Source organism: Heterocephalus glaber, unplaced genomic scaffold (genome assembly GCF_053883595.1).
Source record: "Heterocephalus glaber isolate CG9 unplaced genomic scaffold, H.glaber_assembly_v1.0 deba00001606, whole genome shotgun sequence".
NCBI lineage: Eukaryota > Metazoa > Chordata > Mammalia > Rodentia > Bathyergidae > Heterocephalus > Heterocephalus glaber.
In genome coordinates this window covers 10,742,565-10,768,467 of record NW_028258377.1, presented here as the reverse complement: position 1 = coordinate 10,768,467, position 25,903 = coordinate 10,742,565, and the positions used below count along the sequence as shown (strand labels likewise).

Genomic DNA, 25,903 nt, shown 5'->3' with positions numbered 1-25,903 from the left:
GCGGGCTAGCAAGGCCTCTTGCTAGGCAGAAGCCAGTGCCTTTGGGGAGCACTTCATCCTCCTTCCTTCTCACAGGCTGCTGTGGCTGCATCAGGGCTCAACACCCTACTTGAGGGTGATGGTCAGTTCACACTCTTGGCCCCAACCAATGAGGCCTTTGAGAAAATCCCTGCTGAGACTCTGAACCGGATCCTGGGTGACCCAGAGGCCCTGAGAGGTAAGGACACTGAATTTCTGCTGCTGCTTCATTGGAGCAACCTGAGTAAGCCCAAGACCTACTTTTGTCCACGATAGGCACATTCCCTGCCCAGAGGTGACTCTCGGGAAGCCCACCATAGCTGTAGCTTGGGACCATCAAGTTCCATTACTCCCATCCAGCCAGGACTCTGCAGAATCCAGAGCAGAGCACCACCCTGGCTCTAAAGGACAAGCCCAGATACCTGAAGGCTTTGTCCAGGGATGAGGAGGGAGGCAGAGTCAGAAGTCCATAGCTGAGCCTCAACAGACACAGGGAGAGATGAAGGCTCAATGGCCAAGGCCAGAGAAAGGCTGTCAGGTGGAGGTGTGGGAGGTGTGGAATGGGGAGTGGGGGACAAGTCATGGCATCCTTGAAATGGAATCATCATGCTGGCTGTGTCTGGCTAGAGGCCTCATGGGCAATCAAAATTATAGTAGAAACTAGCAATAGTGAACTCTTACCTGCCCATTGCTGGCTCCATCCCCACCCCCACAGTGTACTGCTGAGTTAGGAGGGGGCACAATTATTGCCAGAAAGGAGGAAAGGAGCAAACACAGAAGAGAGATTGGGGGGTTTGGCCTTCCCCTCACCTGGCCCCTTTCAACTCCAGGACCTCTCAGAGCCATAAGCATTAACCTGCCTAATGAGCCTTGAGTCCCCTGGAAAAGAGAGTAGGCCCCAAAGCCCCTGCTCCTCCCGAATATAATCCAGAGATGACTTCATTTGTTTTGAGTCTAATTAAATCTACCTTTGCCTTGTACTGTATAAAAATTCCTACTGCACTCAGACACCCTAGAAACTTAGCATGTTCTCCTCCTGGCTAGTCAGGAATCAGAAAGGACACTTTCTGAAAGCACAGATGGGATCTGTTCTGTTTCCAGATGGTTTTGGTGACTCCAGATGCCTGCTCTATGCTGGAAACTGGGGCCACAAAAGTAAATACAGTTCAGTCCATGTCTGCAAGGAAGTTCATCTAGAAGGGTGGCAGGTTTCAAAATGGGTTGTTGGGATCTGATCTGGTGAATGCAGCAACAGACATGGTCAACACCGACAAAGATACTCAACATGCTATGGGAATGAGGGTGGGGCCCACACAGCCTCAGGGGTCTCAAAGGCTGCCTAAAGGAGATGAGATTTAAATACACCTCAGCATAGTTTGCTTCCCATTTTGAACTATGTTCCTCATTGTGTTAGCTTCCCATTACTGTAGCAAATACATGAGATGATCAACTCAGGAAGAGAAACCATCATTTGGCTCACATTGTTGGAGGTTTCAGTGCATGGTTGGTTGGCCCCATTGTTTTTGAGCCTGTGGCTTTGGGGCCACTCACCTGGCATCAAGGGAATAAAAGAGAGAAAGAGAAAGAGACTTACAATCCTCTTTGAGACCATGCCCCCAATGACCTCCTGCTAGACCCAACCTCTTTATGGTTCCACAGCCTCCAAATAGTGCCAGTCTGTGGAACAGCCTTTACCACATGGGCCTTTGAGGGTCAAACTGTAGCTCCCATTAAAACATCTTTTGTACAGACCATATTTTTATCTTCACAGATATCATAACTCCTTATTATAAAGTGGAAGAAAAAAATGACCTCTAATTTATGCCTTCTGTGGATCTACTTTTTCTGCTCAGTAACTGGTTTACTCAAAGAAAAGGCCCTCTCTCTATTGCTGTAGCTGTGGACTTGAAGGAAAAGGTTCAACCATTGACACTCTCCTGTTACTGGTGGGCTAGAGATAGACAAAAACCAGCCCCAGGCTGATGTGTCCCATTTGAAGCCTGGTCTCCAGTCTTGACTCTGCTTACTCCCTGAGTGGCCCTGGCAGGTCCACCCAAACCCCACCTTAGGGCTTCAGTTTCCTCCTCTGAGAAGCAAGACTCCCAAAGGCCTCACTGCCATAGAGTCTTGGTGTCCTCTGTCTTCCCCTCTGGCTGAATCAGGTCAGCACAGGCGTTCTAAGCCAGTTTTCAGCTGCCCAGTGCCTCTGCAGAGCCTCAGAACTTCCTCCTGTCCATGACAGCGCAGTTTTGGTTCCCATACTCAGTAACAGTATGAAACTCACTTCTGTGGTGAGAATGCAAGACAAAGGACCTTGGTAGCTTGGGAGAAGAGTAGCTTAGGAAACTTCTAGGCTGAGGTGGGGACACATTCTTCTTAACTCTCCTTGCAGCTTCCTCCATACGGAGGTCATGAATGCCAGTGAAAGCCATGATGGAGCCAGAACCCTCTCAGGGATCCTAGCCCCTGCCCTGCCCTAAAGTAACACTTGGACAAGTGAATAAGCATTTGAATTTATTATTTGCAGATGAGGCAAATGGGATAGCAAAGGCCCTGTCTTACTGATCACCATTCCCCACCCTCTAAGACAGATCTTGGTAGGTTGAGCAAATGAACAAAGCCTGGACAAATAAAATATACAGATAATTCACAACTTTCTTTTTCTGCAGTTTCCATTTTTCCTATCCCATTTTACATTTTTTAGAAAGGTCAGTAGATTAAAAAGTCCCATGGTAGGCTCATGAGATTTTCCTCTCCCCTTGAAGTTCATATCCTAATAAGAGAATTCACCCTGAAGTTCTGTACTCATAAGCTAATGGCTAACATTTTTTTACCATTTTCTCTGCCACCAGGCAGTGTGCTGAATATTTTACTCTGCAGAGGAGACCAATACTATTCTTATCTCCAATTTACTGATGCAGAAGATGACACTCGAGGACACTAACTGACTTGCCTAGAGTCCCACAGCTGGCCAGTGGCCATGGGATTCAAACTTAAGCATCCAGACTGCAGAGTCCCAGCCAGTTTTAGAGAGTGACAGGCAGGAGGAAAGAAGGCCCCAGACCTTGTGATGCCGTAGCCTGTCTGAAGGTCCTTATATGATAGAATAGAGTCCTCACAGGAAGGGCAGACTGTAAGCTGACCCCAGGAGTCTGGCTGAAGCAGGCTCTGACTTTCCCCATGTCCTATTCTGCCCCCAGATTTGCTGAACAACCACATCCTGAAATCAGCCATGTGTGCTGAGGCGATTGTCGCAGGGCTGTCCATGGAGACACTGGAGGGCACCACTCTGGAGGTGGGCTGTAGTGGGGACATGCTTACCATCAATGGGAAGGCCATCATCTCTAACAAGGACATCTTGGCCACGAATGGTGTGATCCACTTCATCGATGAGCTGCTCATCCCAGATTCAGGTACCCCAGGTCTCCAGGCCTTAGTCCTGTCCAGTCTGTCCATTCCCAGTGGCAAGGTGGTGGAGATTCAGGGGTCATGTGAGTCACTTTCCTGCTTGGACTCAGCTCACAGCCTATTAACCACTGTAAACTGGTAGGTTAGAACTAGATGGTGAAGAATCTTGAGTTTTAGGCACAGGAATTCAGACATTGTCTTGGAGGCAGTGAGAGCCATTAATAGTACCTAGGAAAAGAGAGACACAATCCCACAATTTCAGAAGATCTGCTTGCTGTAGTTGGGTACAGAGGGCCATTAGCTGACCTCAGACCATATGCTTTCTCAATAGCACCCAAGCCATTCCAGGTCACTGACTCAGGGTGGATGGCTGAATAGACTTTGGCTCATGTCTATTAAGCCCATAGTGAAGGAATCTCACAGAAAGAAACAGACTCTTCCTATGGGAGTGGTTACAGCCTGATGGACTCTTTAGAGGCCATCATACAGCCAGGTATGCAGCATCAGGCAGGCCTTGATCAAGCTGTCTCAGAGCCTGGAACAGCTGCTGCCTTCTGCCAAACCGAAGCTCATCTCACTTCCCCACTGGTTAGGTTTTCTGATGACAAACCCACTAGGCCCTGCTGTGTTCCTAGGGTTGTTGACTTGCAAGATGACATTTCTGCTGATGGGTGTCATGATCTTGGGTGGATGGATGATAAGTACAAACACCACGGTTAACTTTTGAACCCCCTTTCTCCTTCCTGTAGCCAAGACACTGTTTGAGTTGGCTGCAGAGTCTGATGTTTCCACAGTCACTGACCTCCTCAGACAAGCTGGCCTCAGCACACATCTCTCTGGAAATGAGCGGCTGACCCTCTTGGCTCCCCTGAATTCTGTGTTCAAAGGTAATGTGGAAAAACACCCCTGTCTGCCCCTTGGAGCAGCCACTCCCACCCATCAACTCCATGACACTCTCCTGATTTATAGCACCTATGGAAACCTAGACCTTCTACCCAGCTCAATCCAAAGCAGATTCGACTCCAGCAGAAACTTTAGACTTGCTATTGTTTCATTTGGCAGAACTGAGAATGCACTTGAGGATCTGTTCTTCAGCACTCAAGGCTTTGTTCTGCCAGGAGAGTAAGCATCTCCTGTGTTTTTATCTACAAGGCCAGTGCCATTGTATAGCATGAGGGTTTGGCTGAGCTGCAGCCATGCAGAAGACAGGGTGAGCCAAAGTGTGTGTGTGCCTTCCCTTGTCTCTTTGGGCAAAACTCCAAACACCCTCAATTATCTGCACTTTTTTTCCAAAGAAGATGCAAGATATTAAGGAATATTGGCAACCCTGCTTGATTTCTCAGTCTCCATTTCTAAACTCAAAGAGGGATGGGCTTTGCACTGTATTTGTCTTGCTGGACCTAACCACACCTTCTTTCACAGATGGAGCCCCTCGCATTGATGCCCAAATGAAGAATTTGCTTCTAAACCACGTAGTTAAAGGCCAAGTGGCCTCCAAGGATTTGTACCGGGGACAGACCCTGGACACACTGGGTGGCAAAAAGCTCAGAGTTTTTGTTTATCGTAATGTAAGTTCTGGGTCCTAAATCCTGCTCCTTCTTTGCCTCAGCTCTAAGAAATGGAAGTTATATTAGTGTTTTAAAAAATCCTTAATACGTAGGAGTTTGCATAAGAACTGGTTTCTAATAAGGAAGTAATTTCTGGAAAGTTTATATAATGTTAAATGAGATCCTGCAGGAGTATTAGAATCTCCTTTTCTGGAGCCCTTGGAGAATTTACAATATACTTGTCTGACCTGGATTGCTAAGCAGTAAAGCCACCAGGAACTCAGAGGGATGAACACATGGGATGAGGGATGAAGGTTTTGAGTCCTTCTGAGTTTTTGTGAAGAGAAGTCTCTCAGGGCTGGGGATGTAGCTCAGTGGCACATGCTTGCCTGGCAAGCACAAGGTCCTGAGTTCGATCCCCAGTACCTCAAAAAAAAAAAAAAAAAAAAAGAGAGAGTGTGGCTTTAGCCTAAATAATAGAAAAGAAACCTCTCTGTGAAGACAATGCAGACACAGCTTTCCTTGGCCTAAAATGTTCCCTTTTCTCTTCTCCTGTGTCTTCTGTCTTCAGACTCCATAGCCACCCTGGGATATCAAACGAAAACCATAACTCAGCATTGCTCCTGGCCTGGGCCAGTCAGCTCCACTTGGTTAAAGATGGTGGTCATCTATAACATAAGTAAAACAGTGGACTCAATCTATTTGATTGTCAGTGGACCTCATATGTAACTGATATTCTCATTATGGGGCCTCTGCGTAACCTTATTGGGGTCTGTATGTCCATTCTTTCCTTGAGGAAGATCATTATGTATCGTTTTCTCTCCTGGAAAATATATGTCACATCCCAATCTCCGTGACCCACCTGATGTATTTTCACTGACTTTTGTGGGCGTTCTCATTAGCATGAGACCATGAACAAATCAGGAAACCCACTTGGGAGAATAATGGCCCCCTTCTGTCTGCTCTTCCTTTGTGCAGAGCCTGTGCATCGAGAATAGCTGCATCGCTGCCCATGACAAGAGGGGACGGTACGGGACCCTGTTCACCATGGACCGGATTCTTACCCCACCCATGGGGACTGTCATGGATGTCCTAAAGGGGGACAATCGCTTTAGGTAACCAGTCTCTTCCCGGAGTGGGACTTCTGCCAAGTGCTCATACTGGGCAGCATGGTGGACCTCAGCTTTTTGTCCAGCTTCCGCTTCCCCAGAGACTTGCCTAACATGAGCGGTGCACTGATGTGCCTGTCCAGGCTTGGGGTGGGTAGGAGTGAGGGTTGCTTTGAAATCTTAAATGGAGAACAAGTGTTACTCCTGGGAATGTCATTCTTATATCCATGGCAAGAGGGATACATTTTTATTACTAATGCTCAAGAAAAACATCACCTGCTTATAGTAAAGGCCCCCAGGAGTAAGAACACATGGTTTTGAGGGTGCAATGAATCTCTCACTCTCTGTGCAGAATCTACCAACTGGCAACTGAAGTCCCCATATCAGTTTGTTTTTCTGCGGTTCTGTATTTCTGACTTGCTTATTCACCACTGAGTGCTGTTGTTTTCAGTGTTTTCCTATCACTGATTTCAACTACCTGCACAAGGACCTAGGAAAACATCCCCTCTGTTGTCTCCAGAATCACATACTCAGGGCCCAGTGGCTCATCCATCTCTGAGTCAGCCATACCTCTTGCCTTTCTCCTCACTTTCTCCTCCTCTGGGATCTAACTTCTGTCCATTTAATGGATCATAGCATTTACAGTGGGTGGAGAAAAGATGCAAACTAGAATCATTCCCTCTGTGCATAATATGGATACAAAAACCAGTAAGATGTGTGCATTGGTGTGGTCTAGGCTCCACTGCTCTTTATGATGAGGCATGTGAAGATAATGTGCTCTGCTCCCCTTCTCACAGGTAAGTGACATCTTCTGTGTGTATATCCATAGCATGCTGGTAGCTGCCATCCAGTCTGCTGGGCTGACAGAGACCCTTAATCGAGAAGGAGTCTACACAGTCTTTGCTCCCACAAATGAAGCCTTCCAAGCCATGCCACCAGAAGAACTGAACAAACTCTTGGGTAAAGACCAACTTACGTACATGTTTCCACTTTTCTAAAGTCATATCCATCAGTGCCCCAGCAAGAAACAGTTGGTACCTTGCCAAGAGGTTGATTCAAGGGACTTAATGATGAGACTATTTGAAGAAGTGTGGGCAGGATTAAGGGAGTCATCAAAGGGTAATAACAAGGTGGCATTTATGGGAAGCCGTGCTACCCTTGGGCCTGGGTGTAGGGGTGATGGCAGGAGCCAGGGAGAAGTTGACCCTTGGACAAAGGGCACAGAGAGCTGCCAGGAGCATTTTCAGCCACTGTCAGGACCATGACAAGAGAAGCCACTAAGCTTCCTGGCACCCCTCTCATCACTGGAACACAATATCCAATTCCTGCAAATTAAAGGAGAGATTTATTTTGGCTCACAGTTTATAGAGGCTTCAGTCCCTAGTGTGCTGGTTCCAAGGAAGGCCAGCATGGCAGAGGGGAATGGCAGAGCAGAAAGAGCTCATGGCATGGCAGAGGGGAAGCAGAGATCAAGTTAGGAGGAATGGAGGTAGGTACACCCTTCCACATCCTCAGTGATCCACCTGTTCTGACCAGATGCCACCTCCTAACAGCAAGTCAGCTGTAAGCCCCCATCATCCACTCATCTTCCGAAAGCCTCACCTATGAGTGCAAGAAGCCTTGTGACACATTTCAGGTATAAACCATAATACCTCCCACAGGCCAGTTGCCTGCTGGGCCTTCTGGCAACTCATTACAGCTGTGTGAGACCAGGGTTATGCGTTCATTGAGGTCAACTCCAGGGGGCGCCAAACCAGGCAGCCACAGGAAGACATGAATTGAAGGTGGACAGCCAGCAGCCAGGTCAGGAAAGTGTGTTTTCCACTGGTAACATGCAAGAGGAATGATAATGAAGCCATTTACCTGTATTAAATGTTCCTGGGGATAAAAGCCTTCCCATCAAGTTAGTTACAGCCCTGAGAAATTTAGATGAGAATGTTTAGGAGGCAAGGTAGTAGTTACAAAGTTGGGCTCCTGGATTGCCTGAAAATAGATTTAACTTCTCGCTCTAGCATTCATTCACCAATTCAGTGACCTGTAGCAAACTTCTTCACCTGTCTGAGCCTCAGCTTTCTCATTGGAAAAATGAGGATGACAAGAGTCCTTGTGCTGTGAGATCAATCCATGTAGTGCTAGACACATGTCCTCAATCCATAGTATGGTAACAGTGAGGAGGATGGAGGTTACAGTGTTCAGCTCTCATGTATGCTCATAAGAGACACTTCCAATGTCACTGCAAAGTGAGTGTGAGGAGGAGGAAGAGGACCAGGAAGGAGCTTAGCCAAACATCCAGGTACATGCTGTTTATACCTCCCTTCCTGTGAGAGAATAGAAGGCTCAAGTTGCACTCAACTCTGAGCTAAATTTGTGTTCTGTTTAATTTTCTTTATTGCTAAATGAATGCCTGCATCTATAAGGCTGATGTCTGTTCCTGAGAAGAGGGGAAAAGTTCACTCTGAACATAAACTTTCCATCCTCTCTGAGGCTGGTGAGAATGGAATGTTTGCCAGGTGGCCTGAGCCTGCCATGCTTCCTTCTTGTTTCCAGTTGTGTGAGACCCAGGCAATGGCACAGGGAAAGTCCCCCATATAGATCCCCTGCCCTGTGGGCAGGTTAGCCAGGAACCCTGGGGAATGGAGGGTGGCCTGGGTGGTCCAGGTGGTCTGAAAAGGAGGGGGCCCCTGCACTCGGGTCCTGACTGGTTTGGTACCTGTAATTCGTATTTTTGTGGGAGGGGAGCTCTCACAGCCCCATTTGTGGATGCTTGGAAATCAGTTGATACAAGTGCCTCTGTCCCCTGGCACTAGTGTGGATTTATCAATAACCAAATGAACTCTCCACAGTGCTTTAAAACTTCCTCTGCTCTCAGTTTGAAGGTGCTAGAAGTAGCCCTCCATAAGCTCTGGTAAATCAGCCATTGGCTGGCAATGGGAATATCAGAGGTGAGAGGGCCATGGGCCACCTTGGAAACTGCCTCCCATTCTTAATTTGGGAAAGCCAGGACACCTTTATGAACAGCCAGATGCCTTCCCCAGTGGTGGAGAAGCTGATGCTGGCTGAAAGGAATGCTGAGAGACGTTCGAGGAGGGATGCTGAGAGGGAATACCCCCTCAGCCCTGAACTCATGGGCTCTGAGGAGCCTCAAAGCACAGCTGTTGATTCTTTTAAGTTCTCCCTTCAGGAAACAGCCGTCTCAAACAGATTGCATTTGAGGGTAGAATGTGTAAATATTTCACTACTGTTATAACCGGCAGGAGCCACACTGATGATGAAATGTCCCAGATGCTGGTGCTGGAGAAGTCCCTGGATTTCCAGGCAAATATTTAGCTCATGGAAACATGAGTCATACCCAAAGGAGAGTATGCATTAACTCCTTAGCAGCCAGGGAGCTCAGCATCACAGAGAGCCCACTAGCCACAGCAGCAGATCATGCCGTAGATGTGCTCCTTGTGCCTGTTGACCATAAGGCAGATGAAGGGTCACAGGATGAGCATAGAGTGGGTGCCCAATGAATGCATACTGACTGAACAGGAAGTTCTCCATCTCAGGGGTAACTGTTTGCCTTTTTTCCTATGGGTCCTCCTTGACCATGCCAATTACTACTCTCAGAATTAACTCTGCCTCCTCTTTTCCCACAAACCTGCAGGAAATGCCAAGGAACTTGCCAACATTTTGAAATACCATATTGGTGATGACATCCTGGTTAGCGGAGGCATTGGGGCCCTGGTACGGCTGAAGTCTCTCCAAGGAGACAAGCTAGAAGTTAGCTCGGTGAGTGTGCTGGCAAATGAAAGGCTGGCCATGCCCTGCCACCAGGGCTCCAGGGCTCAACTCACCTTGGAGAGCACTAGACACACACACATTTTAAGATGCACCCTGAATTTCCAAGTACAGTTTGAGAGTCTTTGGGGGCATCAAGTGAGACTGTAGTTAGACATGACCAAAAACTTCCAGATTTGCAGGGGAGTTTTGGCATCTGGGAGAGGAGCTTTAGAAGAGAGTAGTTGGTTGCTCAGGTGTCTTGAGAGAGATCCCCTATGCTGAGGCTCCTCAAACCCAGGGCCTCATTAGCTCCACCATGAAGCAGACCATCTCAGCAGACTTTCTCAGTTCCACTGTCAGCTCTCTGAGCGTTCCTTGCTCTGCACTTTGGAGATGCTAGTTTACTTTGGAGCTTTGCTAAGAGCGTACCTGCCTTGGAAAGAGAGGGAACATATAGCCAGCAGCAAATGAGCCAAGGAGCTCTGAGAATCCCCTTGGCTGCCTGGACAGTGGTCACTGACCTCCCCATGGAGGGGCCACTCTTCAGTGTATGACGGCCATGGCTCCCTGCTCCTCTCTCCTGATCTTCAGCATCCCTTGCTCACCAGTGTTTCTTGGGACAACATGCAGGGAGGTGGGAATGGAAGTGACTTCATTGACTCTTGTGGGTCAGCTACTAATTTCCCAGCACCTAGTTTGAGGTGTTGGGGTCCTTCTGTCCCAAGTACATGGCGTGTTCTGGAAAGTCTAAGATAGATTTACCCTGGGGTGGAACTCCTATGAAAAAAATATTAAGCTGGGCATCTAGGAAAAGTGAAGAGAACTTTTGGCTAGAGTTGAAGGCCTGTCTTCTGTGCTCAGCTGTTCCACCTATAGAGCTTTTTAAAAGGCACTTTGGCTCTCTTGAGTCTCAATCCTCACTTCTGTTAATTGGGACAATAATGTCAACATTCCTTGGACTAAGTGGATAAACACAGAAAAGCATTTTTAAATCGCAGTGTGCTGCATCCATACAAGGGACTGAAGGTCTGCAGAGAGCAGGGACTGTTTCACTCAGCAGACTGTCCACAGTACGTACGCAGGACTCAGCACAGCCGTGCTTGCTAAATAAACAGATAGGGAGCCATGCTCCGTGTCTAACAATTGTTACCGCATTTTCTCTTAGAAAAACAATGTAGTGAGTGTCAATAAGGAGCCTGTTGCTGAAACCGACATCATGGCCACGAATGGTGTGGTCTACGCCATCACCAGTGTTCTGCAGCCCCCAGGTAGGTTGGCAGATCATAGCCCGGCTCACTGTGCCACTGGTCCTTGTGGCCATTGGTGTTTAGTAGAAAACTGTTCTAAATAAAGATCAGAATAATGTTACATTGTGACATTCACACAGTGCTTATGTAGACACCTCCCTATGACTGAGAGGGGGACTGGGAACCACAGTAAGGAACTTGAGGACACATTTCTTCTTGGTGAATTGTCCGCTGTCTGAACCTACACACACATACACACACACACACACACACACACACACACACACACACTCACGGGCCAGTTGTTATGTGCATGCCATGAGTTCCCAGCACCCTTCTTACAGTGTCTCTTCACTCCCAGCACAGTTGAACTTCAGTTCTTCCTCTTCTCACTTGTGCATTCACCTTTCATTGAGCTCTCTCTCTGGGGGCCAAAATCTGCCAGGAATTATTAAAAGTTACAGGGGAGGGTGCTGGGGATTTAGCTCAGTGGTTCTGCCACCTGCCTCGCAAGCAGAAGGACCTGAGTTCAATCCCTGGTACCAAAAAAAAAAAAAGTTACAGGGGAAAAATTCATTTGGAAATGTGAGCCTGAAAGTTCAACAGTGCCTCTCATGGCTGCTGGGAATGCCATGCTAATGGCCCTCTTACCAAAGCTGTCCTCTCTTTCCTTTCCAGCCAACAGACCTCAGGAACGAGGAGATGAGCTGGCAGACTCTGCTCTTGAAATCTTCAAACAGGCATCAGTGTTCTCCAAGGTAAGATACCTGCTAGGTTTGTGCTTAGCTAGAGCAGCCCTAAGCCTCTGCTTGGGCTCATGGAGGGGCTCTCAGGCCCCTGTCTCCCTTGGCTGCTTTCTCTGGGCTCTCTTGAGACTGCTCCCCTTCCCACTGGGACATCCTCAGTCCTAGCATGTGTGGAATTCAGAGAATTCAGCTCCAACTTCCTTTGTGGGCTAAAACCCAGGGCTTTAGACAGAGGCCGCTGAGCCACAGACCACCAGGAGCCCACTGTTGGGGAGGATAGCTCTGGATCACATCTGGCCAAGAGGCAGCCCATCCTGAGCTTGTCTTCCAGCAGCCTGCCCAGCCCTGTGCCTGGACCTCTGAGTGTTCTTTCATTTTCCATGGCACTGCCCATCCTGGGTGATGCTGGGCTCTCCTGGGCAGTGTGGATCCTGGACATAGGGCTACTAACCCAGTTTTGTGTGTGGAGCCACCCTCGCTGGCCATAGCCCGGCTTCCCTCTTAGAACCTCCTTGCCTCCTTCTGAGTTTCTCTTCCTGCTCCCCAGGTAGCCCAGGACATAAGCTCCTTTGCTGCTTTGGGCCAGGTAGAACCCATGAAAATGTGGGGCACCTTCAGAAGTTTGTGTTTCAAAAGAAGAGGCTGCAGGGCACATTCCTGACCCCAGAGGTGGAGCTCTAGCCTGTCACTTTGCTTTTGAACAGGAGGGTCTCCCTGTAGCCTCAAGAGGAGCGTAGTGCCTGAGCTCCTACTCCTAGGAGCCACTTCTATGCAGCCCCACCCCCCAAACTGTGGGCTCTGGTCTCCATAGAAGCACATGGCAGGGAGGTCTCCTGGGAATACCCAACTCAGACTCCACTTAGAGGGTCTTGAACAGAGTAGGTAGGCCTGTGGAGGCCAACTGAGGGGTTCTCTGAGGTCCATCAGTTCTGTTTTCCCCTTCTTCTTCTTTACTCGAGCATTTCTAAGTAAGGGCAGCAATGGGCAAAGCTACTCCATAAACATGTGAAGGTATAATTTTCATTAGGAAACTTGACGCCTTGTGTTTTCTTTCAGGCTTCCCAGAGATCTGTGAGACTAGGTAAGTCTGGTCTGGGTTTGCAGTCCCTGCAGTCCTGTTTGGGCTGCCACCTCGCGCCACCATGCCCAACCCCAGCAGACCCAAACCCTCCGTCTGCTGTATATAGAAGGTTATGGTACAATGAAACAAGCCTGGCCTTCGGGGTCAGACCAATGGGGTGAATTGGGATCAGATGTAGAGAACACATTTTCCTTCTCTTACAATGAAGATAAGTGAGTTTTGGCATTGGGAGGCTGGAAATACTGCCCAGGGCTTGGAAAGAGTCCATGGTGAGGATATGATTGCAAACTGGTAGATAGAGCAAGCCTCGGAACATCAGTCATTGAGTAAGAGGTGAAGTTTGACAAACCAAAAAGCACCTGCTCTGTGCAGGGAAGCATGGCAGAAGGAGGCCCCGTTCTCAAGACTCTGACAGTGTCTCAGATAGACATGGAAAAGGCCACACCTTATTCACCATTCCAACTTCTCTTTTTCAGCCCCTGTCTATCAGAGGTTATTAGAGAGAATGAAGCATTAGCACCGAGGACCACAGGAGGAAAGCACCTCAGCAGCTTCCTACAGTTTCTGTCAGTTTGCCAAAGAGACTATTTGAATGTTTTGAAACAAATTGTCACACTTCAGTATATGTGGGCCGCACCATAATGAGACCTGAGCCTCAGGTGGGTGGGAGGATGGGAGAGAGAGATGTGCTTTTTATTTGTTATTTTTTGTTCTCTGTAAACCTGGTTGTTAACCCACTGCATGCAGAGATCTGGATGTCACTACCTGACATTCACTTCCAGAAAGGACCTATCCCAAACCTGGAATTTCCTGCTTATGTGAGTGCCTGGAAGAGGGAGCTGCAGCATTGTGGAGTTAACAGAACATGAATCAAGTGATCCAGCACTCTGGGAAGTCCTGGCATGGTTTGTAAAGCTCTTGAACAGCTGGAGAAATGGCACTATTATAAGCTATGAGTTGAACCGTTTCTGTCAACTGTCTTGCATCTATGTGTGGCTTGGACACTTCTTTGTGGCCCTGTGTAGGTAGAAAAGAAAGGGTATATAGGGCATGTAGAGCCCAGATTTCCTGAATATGACACAGACATGGTGTGTTTGTAATAATAAAACCAATGAAAGGTATGCGGAGTGTGGACAGGCTCATGTGCTGGCCTGGTGTCAGGGATGGGTTCTGTTCCCCGGGGCTGCCGAGCTCCCTCACACTCAGCTCCACCCAGGAGAAGCTCAGCAAAGAGCCGTAAAGGACGGTGTTCGAGATGGTCCAGCAGCTAGCCCTCAGATCCCCAGATAGCCCATAGGGTTAGAACCCAAGCTTTTGATGAACTCATTTCCTTTTTCCTTTCTTTTCTTTTTTTTTTTGAGACAGAGCCTCACTATGTAGTTCAGGCTGGCCTTGAACTCACTATGTAGCCCAGGCTGGTCTCAAACTTGCAGTGATCCTCTTGTCTCAGCCTCCCTCTGGAGTGCAGGGATCATAGGCATGTGCCACCACAACCGGCTAAACTCATTTTCATTTTAACCTCCATAGCCCTGAGGTTTTGAGTCTTCAGTGCTCTTTACTCCTATTTTTACTCCAAAGCATCTTCCTCCAGCATTATGATTCCCTGCCTTTGTGTTGGACATTTGACCCCTCAGCCCCACACTGTGAAGTGGCTGCCTGCGCAGTCCCATTACACAGATGAAAAGACAGAAGCTCAGGAGAAGGAGCTGATACCCCAGCCTGCTGGCTCCCAGAGACCACCATGTGACCAAAGAGCAAGTCCATACTTCCTGGTCCTACCCTCTGGGCCAAACCATGTTCAAATCCCTCCACTGCTTGAATGTGTGCTGAATAGACCATCCTCAGCACTCTGGAAGGCAGGACTATGTAGCTGTGGTGGCATTACTCCTACCTGTGTGCCTTTGGGTAGTTGCTTAACCTCTCAGGGCCTCCTCCTTTGTAAGGAAAATGAGTGTCGCATCTGCTTTTTTTCTGAATCCTCAGTTCATCTCATGAAATAAGTGGTCCCTACAGAATGCCAGATACATCAGATGTCCTTAATATTACCATGGTGTCTGGGATGTTTAGAATCTGGGTAGCTGCGAGCTTTGGCATGTGCCTTTCACAAAGGCAGCTCACTGTCCTAGAGGAATGACTGCACAGTCCTGCCACCTACACCTCACTCTGCCAAGGCTGATTCGCTCCACTACTTGGACCCAGTGACACAGTGATGTGTATAGTATAATGCCACCCAGTCCATCACTGCTGGGACTAGAGCGAGGGAAAAGGTAGGGTTCTTTCTTCACATAGATTCAAGTCTAAGGAAGGACAAGCATGGTATCACTAAAGTCCTTAAAAATCACTCATCCAGTCATTATACAATAATTTGTTGATGACCACCTATATGTACCCCCATGTTTTATGCCCTGGGAAACTGACATATTCTTGTTCTCATGAAGCTTCCCTATGGATGGGAAAAGATTCATTAATCAGCTAATTATGGACTGTACATACATGGGGACTCTAATGCACAGCACTGCAGTTCTGTGAAAGATAATGCAAGAATCTGGGGAAAGGGAGGCCAGAGGAAGGAATACCTGGGAGCAGCCTGAAGCGGGAGAAGTTGAGAGGAGATGAAAGAGCTAGCTGGAGGGGAAGGTCAGCTAAGGGGGAATTCAGGGAAGAGGTGTCCCGAGAGGCGAGATTCAGCACAGTGTGTGCACCCAGGCCCTCTGCTTCCCCACAGCTCTTCCCTGCTCAGTCCACCTTCCAGGAGTCAACCAGGCTAGGGGTGCCCTGACCGCCTTGCTCATTCTAGGATGCTCTAGCCAGGCTTCACTTTGAGCACCCAAATGTATGCACTTGGACTTTACCAAGACAACATCATATCCAAAGAGATAACTAACATAACTTTTAAAGGTCCTGAAATTTAAAATAGAAATCGCCACATGATTTCTTAAAAATGTCAAATCCTAAAATGTATGTTTAAGGTCCTTCCCGCTTCTCTCCTCCATCTGCCTGTGACACTCCACCCCCGCCCTTGCCCCAGCCCTTCCAATAAGAGAGCCTCTAAGTTACTCTCCTGTTGAGTCCTGAGGCTGAAAACCACTTGCAACCTTCCCCTTTTAGCCAAAGAGGATTCAGGTCCTTTTTCTGAGTCCTAATCGGTGCCTGCCCCCCATCCCATCCCATCCCATCACCTCTCTCTCTCTCTCTCTCTCTCTCTCTCTCTCACACACACACACACACACACACACACACACACACACACACACACACACACACACAGTTTCTCACGGGGACCCAGGCTAAGCATTATTCAGGTGCTGCCATCTGGAGGAGGAACTTTTAGGTCTGAGGGGTCAGCCACTGGGTTTTCCTGGAGTGGGTGACTGGGAGAGAGAATCACCCATGAAATCCAAAGCCAGAGCCCAGCCCAACCAAGTGGGACAAAGTTGCCAAGGCCTCCCCTGAGCCTTGACTGCTGAGCCCTAATCAAGGGGGAAAAAAGAGGAACGAAGGGAACAAGGGCCTGTTTCTTCTCTTTTCTCTTTGTTGCCCTTCTGGGACTTGCAGGGCCTTCTGGGATATAGGACTGCACAGATCCTCAGTATTGGGGCCCAGAGCTCTTTCCAGAATGCCTATACCTCTCTCCCCCTCCACACCTTCAGGGAGAAAAGAATGCCTCACTGGCCAATCAGGAGGCCAGCTCAGCAGTGCACCAGAGAAGACCTTCTCCACTGAGCTGTCTTTACTCTTCCTGCCATCAAGGCTTTGAACTAGGACAGTACTGTGGGAATTTTCATTCAGCTGCTGGAGAAATGGAAACTCAGAGGGGTGATCTGCCAGGCCACAGAATAAGAACAGATGGAAACAGACCTGGCCGGTGTGACCCATCAACTCCCTTCTGCCCACCTGCACCAGAGTCCATGAAGGTGGTCCAGGCAACCCTGGGCAAGCCGGACATGGGGGTCGGGGGGGCAGAAAGGGCTCAGAACACCACACTTCTGTGAGTCCTGTCTCTGCTGGCACAACCTAGATGATGTGTTAATGTGCTGCTGTGGCACTGGGGTGGGGGCGCATCCATAGCCATGGATGCCTCAGTAGCACACATATGTCAGGAAAGGAAAGAGAAGAAAACACCATCTTTGGAACTATAATTTAACATTATGCTTTGGAGGAGCTGCCTGGAATATTGCGCTCAGAACTCTTTCAAAGCCAGGAGAGAAGGCCATGGAATGAGGGATGGGCTGGATGCCCTGGCTGCAGAAGTCAAATGGGGCCATCTCTGGCTGTCCCTGCCTGTTGAGGAAAGAAACATATCCCTTCCAGAGAACCAGAGACAGTAAAGCAGGAGGGAGAAGGAGCCTGGGAGCCCTACGCACGCAGCATGCACACACATACATATATCCTGTCTCTCTCTGTCTCTCTGTCTCTGTCTCTCTCTGTCTCTCTCTGTCTCTCTCTCTCTCTCTCTCTCACACACACACACACACACACACAGACTTAGGACAGAGCCTCAGGCATAGACAACTTGTACTCATATCTTCTCTGGGACATGGAGAGACAGACAGGCAGCCACCGAGGCAAGGCTGTTCCATAGGAACCTTCCAGCTCTGGCCTCAGGCCCTGTTAGGCAGAGGCTCCCAGACCCGTCTAACCACAGCCAGCTGAGTAGTCTCTGCCTTCAGGAAGCTCATCCTGAGTGGGAGTGGCAATGGAATTTACACTGAGACCTAAAAGGTGAGGAGGCTGAGCAAGGGGAGCTGACCCTGAAGACAAAGGAAAGAATGTGTGCAGCTAGAGGGGAGAGGGTAGAGAGAAATTCCTCTGGTGAGCTGACCAGGAGCTAGATCACGCTGGACCATGTAAGCTGTGTTAGGTATTTCAGTCATTATTCTCAGGACAATGAAATGCCGCTGGAGCATTCTAGTTGGGGAGACGGATGGAGAGGAGTATACCATGATCAGATTTTTTTTTTCATTCTACTAAAATATAGTTCATCACTTAAACCAATTTTAAGAGCACAGTTCAGTGACTTTACATTTCACATTGTTATGAAACTTCTTTTTTGGCCTCCTCTGCTATGGTATGGGTTTTTCAAAGGGAAGTGGGGATCTGTCTAGTATTCAGCACAGGAAGGGGCACACAGGAAGTATTCAAAAGTCATTAACCCAAAGCTTGGTTCCCAGAGACCTGACTGGCCCTTCACTCAGCAAAGTGGGCTCAGGTCCCTGCTTCTCCCTGAAAAAGGAAGAGGAGGCTTCCCCGGAAACCTGGGGTATCCTTCTGCAGAGGAGAATAGCTGAGTGCAAGAAAAAGATAAATGGCTTCATGATCACTTGGCAGAATGGAACCCTAACTCCACCCTCTAGTCCTTTTGAGAAGGAAGTTTCATTTTTAGAGAGTTTTTTTCCTATTCCCAGGATCCTCTTCCCCCAGTTCTATTAGCAGGAAGAAGGTCTGAGATTTGGGATTAGCACAGGCAGAGGGAAAGACCTCTGATTAAATCTCCTCATTTGGGCGGAAATGAGTTTTTGAGAGAACAGATGGAAAATTACTCTCTTCCCCTGTCAATGGATCCCTATGGCTTCTTGACAACAGCCCATAAATAATTCAAGTTCAAGGAAGCCATCTGCCTGCAGGAACCTTTCCCTGGTGACAGCTCTGCTGGGCTCCTCACTGGAAGATGAGGCAGAGCCCTGTTGGAGGTGTTATTTCCAGCCAGCTTGGGGGCAAAGGAGGCTTAATTATCCCCTGGGGTGGAAGTTGGGAGGATAAGTACACCTGGGTGCTGGGTTCTTCAGCCACAGGGGCAACTGCTCAGAACGTGCTGGAGAGCCAGAAGAATGGGATCTGTGAATCACCCGCTCATTCTGAGAGGAATGGCTTGCATTCGGGTCCACTGTGTACAGTCTAGAGCAGGAGTCCTAATCCTTCTGGCCAGGGAATCCTGACAGATACAGAGGGACCTCTCCTCAGGAAAATGCAGGGACGTTTGCAGCACACATAACTTTGATGACCCCTGCCCTGAAGCCCCTCCTCTAAGTACATTTCCAATTGACTTGAATTCTGCAGCACCTCATGCTTCCTGAAGGTGGCAAGCAAGTCCTCCACCCTGAGGCATCTCACTTAGACACTGAGCACAGTAGGCTGTTAACACATACATTTAGATGGCGTAGGCCATCGAGCCACAGCCCAGTTTCTTTGCCTGTATCAGGGCATAGAGGCTGTTCCTCAATAGTAGGGCAGTGTGACAGAAAGAAAGGAGAGAAAGGAGTAACCAGTGGGAGGTGGTGCTGGGAGCACTGCCCTATAGATCACTATGCCCAGGCCTAACTCGACTCCTGCAGATGAAGCAGGGCCCCCTCAGGAGAACAGGTGACAAGAGGGTGTGGTGGAGCAAGGCCTGGTGGAGAAGAAGACTGTTCTTCCTTCTTGCCCGTCGGTCAGAAAACCATCACGAATTATGTCCTGCAGACCTTAGCTACTCTCCTGGCTCTGGTTACAGACCAGCCCCCTTTACCTCCTTATCTCTACCACTATAAATAAACTCCAGGACACTTGCTTGAGGTCTTTTTCTCCTAGAGCCCCACCTAGCCCCACCTTATATCTCTTTGTTTTAATCTCCCACCATCATTTCCCACTCCCTGAACTCTTCAGCCACTCAGACAGTGCCAAGGTGGAAAAGCCCTCAGAGCTCAGTGCAGCCATCTTTGCAAGGGTACTCTATAGACCGTATGTCAGCAATGAAGACCCCTGATGAACGACGGAGAACTCTTCCAGCGTGGAAAATGCACACTGGTGGAATATCCTGGACGCCTAAGTAACAAACTCATAAGCATTTAAGTAACAAAGGATTTGTATTTTATCATTTACATATTCAAGGGAAGCATCAGAAGTAAATCTTGAAGGCGTTTATCAATAGCTGACCCCTTATTGTAGAGATCATGAAATCTATACTATTGAATGGTTAAAAAAATAAAAGCCCTTTGTCATCTTTCTAACTGGATTTTTAGCTTTAGAAAAAATCATATTTATGAATTTAGTTTTATTTCCTAATATGTATTTTCTTTTGAACTAACTTTTTATCTAAAACAATAAGTTTTATCTAATTTGATTCACTGTAAGATGGAAACTCAGTGTCTCAATGAATTAATTTCATCTCCAAATTGTCATCCTCCCACCAGAAATTCATCAATTACTTCCTTATCTGCTGCTATGTTTTATTCTTATTCACGTCACCTATGTTTCTGTGCCACATTTTCTGTCCTTTGATCTACAAGCTGTGCTTACATCTGTAGCACACCACTTAAATTGGTGTTAATTTATATCTTTCAGCATCTTGTAGAGTTAGATCTCTTTGCTTTTGAAGGTAATTTTTTCCTTTTTACAAAATTAACACTTTCTCGTTGCAAAAGTTTTAGAAAAATCTAGAGCCACAAAAAGAAAAAGTAAAAAATACAATTCTGCCAGTGCACACATACTGTCAAATTACTTTAGCAGATCTTTCTTGATTTTGTTTTTGAGGAAAATCTGAACATCTATAACATGTTGTAATTTTCCTTTATTATGCTCAAATAATTATTAATAAGTTTCCAAACTAAAACAGGCATGTGGTTGGGAGAATTTTAAGACAGTTTTCATGACTTTCAGCCCACTAATGTTACTGCCTTGATGCACCAGGAAGATAACTCAGGGAGCTCAGTCCCATCTCACAGTCTTTTAAAAAGTAGTTTTTAGGGGTTGGGATTTAGCTCAGTGGTTCCAGTGCCTGCCTTCCTTGCAAGCACAAGGACCTGAGTTCGATCCCCGGTACCAAATAAATAAATAAATAAATAGTAGTTTCTCTACAACTGATGGCCAGAATGGGAGTGAGAAGAACCCTGAGAAGGACTCGTGCAATGTGGCTGGTTTAAAGGTGAGTAAGTAGAGGACCATGAGAGAAAGGATGCAAGCAGGCTGGAGGGAGAAGCCCCAACTGATGGTCATGAGAAATGGACACCTATAGACTTACAGTTACAAGGAACTGGATTCTGCCACCAACCTAACTGACCTTGGAAAGAGATTCATCTCCAGAGCCACCGGTAAGAGCCCCACTGACACCATGGTAAGACACTGAGGAGAGAACCCTGGCAGAACCCACCCAGAATTCTGACTGTACAGATTTGTGAGACAATGAACAGCCACTGTGAGACAATGGTTTTGAAGCTACCCAGTTTGTGGTAACATGGTAACCTGTTAGGCAGCAATGGAAAACTAATACAGGCATTTAAACAGATGAATGATAAAAGCAAAGCCCTTTTATCATAATCTTTCTAACCATACCTTTAACATTAGAAAAAGCATATTTGGGAATAGTCCAATGAGTTTAACTTCCCTTTCTTTACTAATTATTTGCAGAGGCCTCTTTGCTCCATGGAAAGCCTGGGCCCTCAGCCAACAGGGGGTCCCTGGGCCTAGAAGTCAGAGCAAGATGCAGTGATGACCTATACTTAATGTCCAGAAAAGGGCATTACTCCAGGAATCAGAGTGATACCCCCTCATACCAGCAACCAAAGACTTGCCAACACCAGGTAAGTATTCCCTGGGGGCTTTGGATGCACCCTAGACTACTGTGTTCCTGGGCTCCCTCCCTGGTACACTAGCAGATGGCTCAAGTACACCCATGCTCAGTGGCATGACATTGGCCCAACCAGCTCTACTCCCCATCACCTGAACCTATCAGAGCTTATGGGGTCTTCTGAAATCAATAGTCCACCTTTGCATTGTAACACATTTAATTCTTCATGTTTCTTCCCTACAGTGGCCAAAGGTAGCCAGAAGGCTGGCTAAAAATAGATTAAATCACAAAAGGCCCTGGAGCTCCTCCATTCACACCCTCTGGTGCCAATAATAATAATCAAAGCCACCTCTTCTTGAAAGCTTAGTTTACACAAAGTCTGATGATAAGTAATTTACACTCATATTCTTAATCATTATCTTACTGTTTCTGGCTTACAGAAGAGAAAACTGAAGCTCAGAGAAGTTGAGTAGCTGCTATTTACTGAATGTTTGTTTTCCTCTAAAATTCATATGTTGAAATCCTAATTCCCCAGGGCATTGGGGATGGGGACTTTGGGACGTACTAGGTCCAGAGGATGGAGCCTTCATGATGGGATTAGTATCCTTCTAAAAAGAGACAAGAGAGAGCTTGCTTCCTCTTTTTCTCCACCAAGTGAGAATACAGCAAAAGAGTATCCTCCTACAAATCAGAGAAACATCTTTATCATTAGTCAAGTTGGCTGGCATCTAGATTGTGGATTTCCCAGACTCTAACACTGTAATAATTTTCTGTTGTTTAAAAACTCAGTCTATGGTATTTTTGTTATAGCAATCTGAGTTAAGTCAGTAATTTACCCAAAGAAACATTGTTAAGTAAGTGGCAGAGCCAAGATTCTGACCCACTCTTTTAATCACTGCTTTGAGTGGCCAATGGGAAAGTGTGTATGAGGCAACAGAACATAGGAAGTGGTTCTCAATCCTGGCTGCATGTTAGAACCCTCCAAGGCACTCTTTAAAATCCTAATACTTGGGCCTTAACTCCAGAGATTCTGATTTTATTGGTCCTATGGCTACTCAGCCCTCAGTAGTTTAAAATCCTCCACAGGTAATCTTAATGTGCAGGGCAATGGGTCTCCAGTATTGCCATGTATAGGAACTTTCTTATGTGTGCAGATTTCCGGGCCCTATCCTGTTAGATCCTATTTCAGTTGTGTTGAGGAAGCCCAGGAATTATCATATTTAACATGCACTCCAATTCTGTGCTTCTGAAAACTTGTTCAAATGAAAATTCTGATTCTACATCTCTGGGGTGGAGCCCTAGGTTCAGCATTTCAAACAAGTTTCCAAGTGATACATATACTGCTGGTCCAGGGGACACACTTTGAGTGGCAAGTGTACCCCAGTTTGGGAAGATCTGCCCTAGACCAGTATATTCTAAAGTATAGTCCTGGGACTGGCAACATTAGCTGAGTACTTGTTAGAAATGAAGTCAGGGGCCCAACCTCAGCCTGGTTGTATCACAAATTCCCTGTAGATTTAAGAAGCTCCCTGGGTGATACTGGTTAGAGTTTGAAGACCACTACCAGAGATAGAGAACACATCTTCTGGCACAGCAGCCCACAGCCAGCAGAGGGAGTGTCTGACACTCACCAACCTTTATTTCCTCGGGGGCCCTAAGACTGGTCAGTCCTAGCAGAAAGCAGACTAGGATCCTCCCAGCCACATCTGGAACCCAGCAGGAATTCTGTTTCCTGACAAGGTCAGGGGCAGCCACATTGGTATCATTATGTAAATATGCAAAAAGCAACATTCTTGAAGAATAGCCCTTGACTTTGTGATTTTAATGAGCTCTGGCTCAGACCTCTCTCCAGATGTCTATTTAAGGGTTCACCAACAGCTGCCAGGAAGATAAAAAAAAGTTGCTTATTTTCTCTCAACTTAATGCACAAATTTCTGGAGCCTAAACACTCATTTCTGGAAAGCTGTGGGATATCCCAGGCCCAAGGAAATGGGAAAGTTAGTATCTCTCTGAAAGGAGGGAGGTGGATTATCATTCTACACATGCATTCATTCCTTCATTCTTCCCTTAAATATGTTCAGAATGCCTGTCATATGCCATGCACTGTGGAGGGAAGAATGACAATATCATTTATTGCGCACCTCTACAATGTAGGTAATATTAATTCTCCAATTCTTCAGATTAATAAATAGGCTAAAAGAAATTGACACATGCCCAGGTCACATGATCGGCCAGCTGGGTTAGGGAGGAAGGCAGAGAGCAGGGCTGCATTGTTTGTGTTTCTGCAAAACTCAATTGAAGCACACTTGGTTAAAGATTCTAAGGAAATAGCTACTTGGGATGTGAAGAATTAACCAGGCTGTGTCTGGTAGGCTAGCCCACATTGATTCCATGTGCCTCTACCCTACGTGTCCATGCAGGCTTCAGGGGAACTAGAGAAAGACAAGCACCTGTGGGCTCTGAATGTCTTCCTCCTGGCACAATGGCCACTTGATTAAGCATTTCTATTTAATACTTACTACCTTTTCATTGGTTCCTACTGTCAGCACAGTTTTTGTCACTGGGGACAAGATGGGGGTGAGAAGAATAAGTCAGGAATGGAGAAGATGGCTTGAAATCACTGTCCAGGTCTCCGGATTGATAGGATCCCCTCTTCCTTCTCTGCTCTGAAGAGACTATCCTAATGACCTCACACCCACCCCAGAGGTCAGGGATCAGCATTTCTCCTCTTCAAGGTTAGGGTACCCTTTTCAGGGACACACATTTCTCCATCCTGGAGGCTGCTGGTTTGTAGAAGGGTGAGGTGGGGATTCCAGGTGATTATTTATTTATTTATATTTGCAGTAGTGGGGACCAATCCAGGGGCACTCTTTCACTGAGTTACTAGCTCTTTTTAATCTTTCAATTTGAGATGGGCTCTAGCTAAATTGTGGGCTGAGTTTGAACTTCAGATCTCCCTGCCTCAGCCTTCTGCCTCAGCCTCCAGAGTAGCTGAGATCACAGATACGCACCACTCCAACAGGCCAACAATTTCTGTTTTAAACAGGTAGCCCAGAAATTCTGTGCCTCTCTGAGCTGGAGCTCCCAGGCCCTGAAGACAGGAATGCTCATTTACAGATGAATGTGGAAGGAGCAAGAAGGAAAAAGAAAGGCTTTGGGCACCTTCTGTTTTCAAGGAGCACAGGCCCTGCCTGGAGGGCTCCCCACCTCCAAGCTCTTGGCTAGGAGGTCACACAAGGCTCACATTTAAAGCCTAGCTTCATGCCACAGAAGTTCTGCTATGGAAGTTCTTTAAAATCCAAACACCAACAAGAGGGACCAAACATGCAACAGGGGACAGCGCACTCAGAGGTCCCCTGATAGCTGAGGGATGACCTATTCACACAAAAGCAGTTCTGAGGTCGTGACACAGTTCCAGGTCTGTAAGAAGGGAGCACTAGGAGCCACACATCAACAGCCCCAGAAGGCAGCCAGTGAGAGCTGCGCTGGGCATAGGAGTTTGCTGTCTCCACTTCATCTCCTGCCAGATACATGCATTTTTCATTATCAGCGGTTTCCAGCCTGAGGCTCTTGCATTAAAAGGGAGTATGTCTCCAGCCAGCCTCCAGGGGCTTTGGGGATTCAAATGAGCTCAGTTCATCTCCTCACTACTCCCCAAACCGCTAGCTTCTGTATCCTAACATGAGCCCAGGAGCTTTGAGCATTCCCTTGCCTTTTTCCTAACAGAAAATTGAAAGTGAAGGTCATTTTCTGGGTGAAGGATAAGCGGGTGGGCCTAATGGGTAAAGCAGGAGCACAGCTGGATGGCCGCATGGTCCTGGGGAAATGGGATGGAGCCGGGATTCATGTGGATCAGGTAGCAGAGGAAACAAAAAGGAACTGAATTCAGAGGACCCCCAGGTGTGACACTTCCTTACCGGCCTGTAGGCGCAGCGGGTCTCGGGGCTTTCAGAACAGCAGGCCGCTAGGTTGAGAGCTGAGGCGAGCACAGCCAGGTGGGGCTCCCGGACCTGAGCAAAGGCGCAGGTGACGTTATCAGGGCCAGGAGACGTGGATGGCGAGCGAGGGCGCTGCGCCGTGGACCCGGCCCGGCCCGCCACGCACTAACCCCGCGCGGTCTCCTCCTCCCTGGGTTGCAGAGGTTCGCGGCACCAAGGAAGACGCCTCCACCAACGGAGTCTTTCCCAAGCCCCTCCCCCCCCCCCCCCCCGCAGGCAAGTATCTAACGCCCTGGGGATAGGCAAGTTCAGAGTCACAACCCCAGGGCAGGAACTGAATAAGAAAACACATGGGCGCGTCCCTGTGCCTTATTCCATTTAACTCGGCAAATACTCTATCTGGCCCACAATGTGCCCCATGCTGGGGATACCCTGAGGGTAGAAGGTGCCGGTCCTAAGGCGTCTTACATTCTAGAGGGAAGCCCCACTTGAAACAAAAAGGAAT

The 25,903-nt window shown here is 47.6% G+C and overlaps 1 protein-coding gene and 1 long non-coding RNA gene across 3 annotated transcripts in view; one reads left to right on the top strand and one right to left on the bottom strand.

The window, feature by feature from the left end:
• Tgfbi (transforming growth factor beta induced) overlaps positions 1 to 14,039 on the top strand; it is a 32,531-nt gene extending 18,492 nt beyond the window's left edge. The window contains exons 7-18 of one of the 2 annotated variants that reach the window (XM_013077959.3): positions 76 to 217; positions 3,219 to 3,431; positions 4,176 to 4,313; positions 4,849 to 4,994; positions 5,952 to 6,088; positions 6,912 to 7,042; positions 9,729 to 9,853; positions 10,843 to 10,914; positions 11,010 to 11,112; positions 11,770 to 11,849; positions 12,894 to 12,918; positions 13,395 to 14,039. In XM_013077959.3, the coding sequence (XP_012933413.2) occupies positions 76 to 217; positions 3,219 to 3,431; positions 4,176 to 4,313; positions 4,849 to 4,994; positions 5,952 to 6,088; positions 6,912 to 7,042; positions 9,729 to 9,853; positions 10,843 to 10,914; positions 11,010 to 11,112; positions 11,770 to 11,849; positions 12,894 to 12,918; positions 13,395 to 13,435 (1,353 nt within the window). In that variant the 3' untranslated portion in view covers positions 13,436 to 14,039. The remainder of the gene's footprint in view (positions 1 to 75; positions 218 to 3,218; positions 3,432 to 4,175; positions 4,314 to 4,848; positions 4,995 to 5,951; positions 6,089 to 6,911; positions 7,043 to 9,728; positions 9,854 to 10,842; positions 10,915 to 11,009; positions 11,113 to 11,769; positions 11,850 to 12,893; positions 12,919 to 13,394) is intronic. The other variant, XM_004836203.4, reaches the window with a different exon arrangement.
• LOC106010695 (uncharacterized) overlaps positions 1 to 25,565 on the bottom strand; it is a 31,352-nt gene extending 5,787 nt beyond the window's left edge. Inside the window, exons 1-2 of the long non-coding RNA XR_002387033.2 lie at positions 25,378 to 25,565; positions 3,340 to 3,654 (exon numbers count right to left, since the gene is read on the bottom strand). This is a non-coding gene — a long non-coding RNA (uncharacterized LOC106010695). The remainder of the gene's footprint in view (positions 1 to 3,339; positions 3,655 to 25,377) is intronic.
• Positions 25,566 to 25,903: the final 338 nt, after the last annotated feature.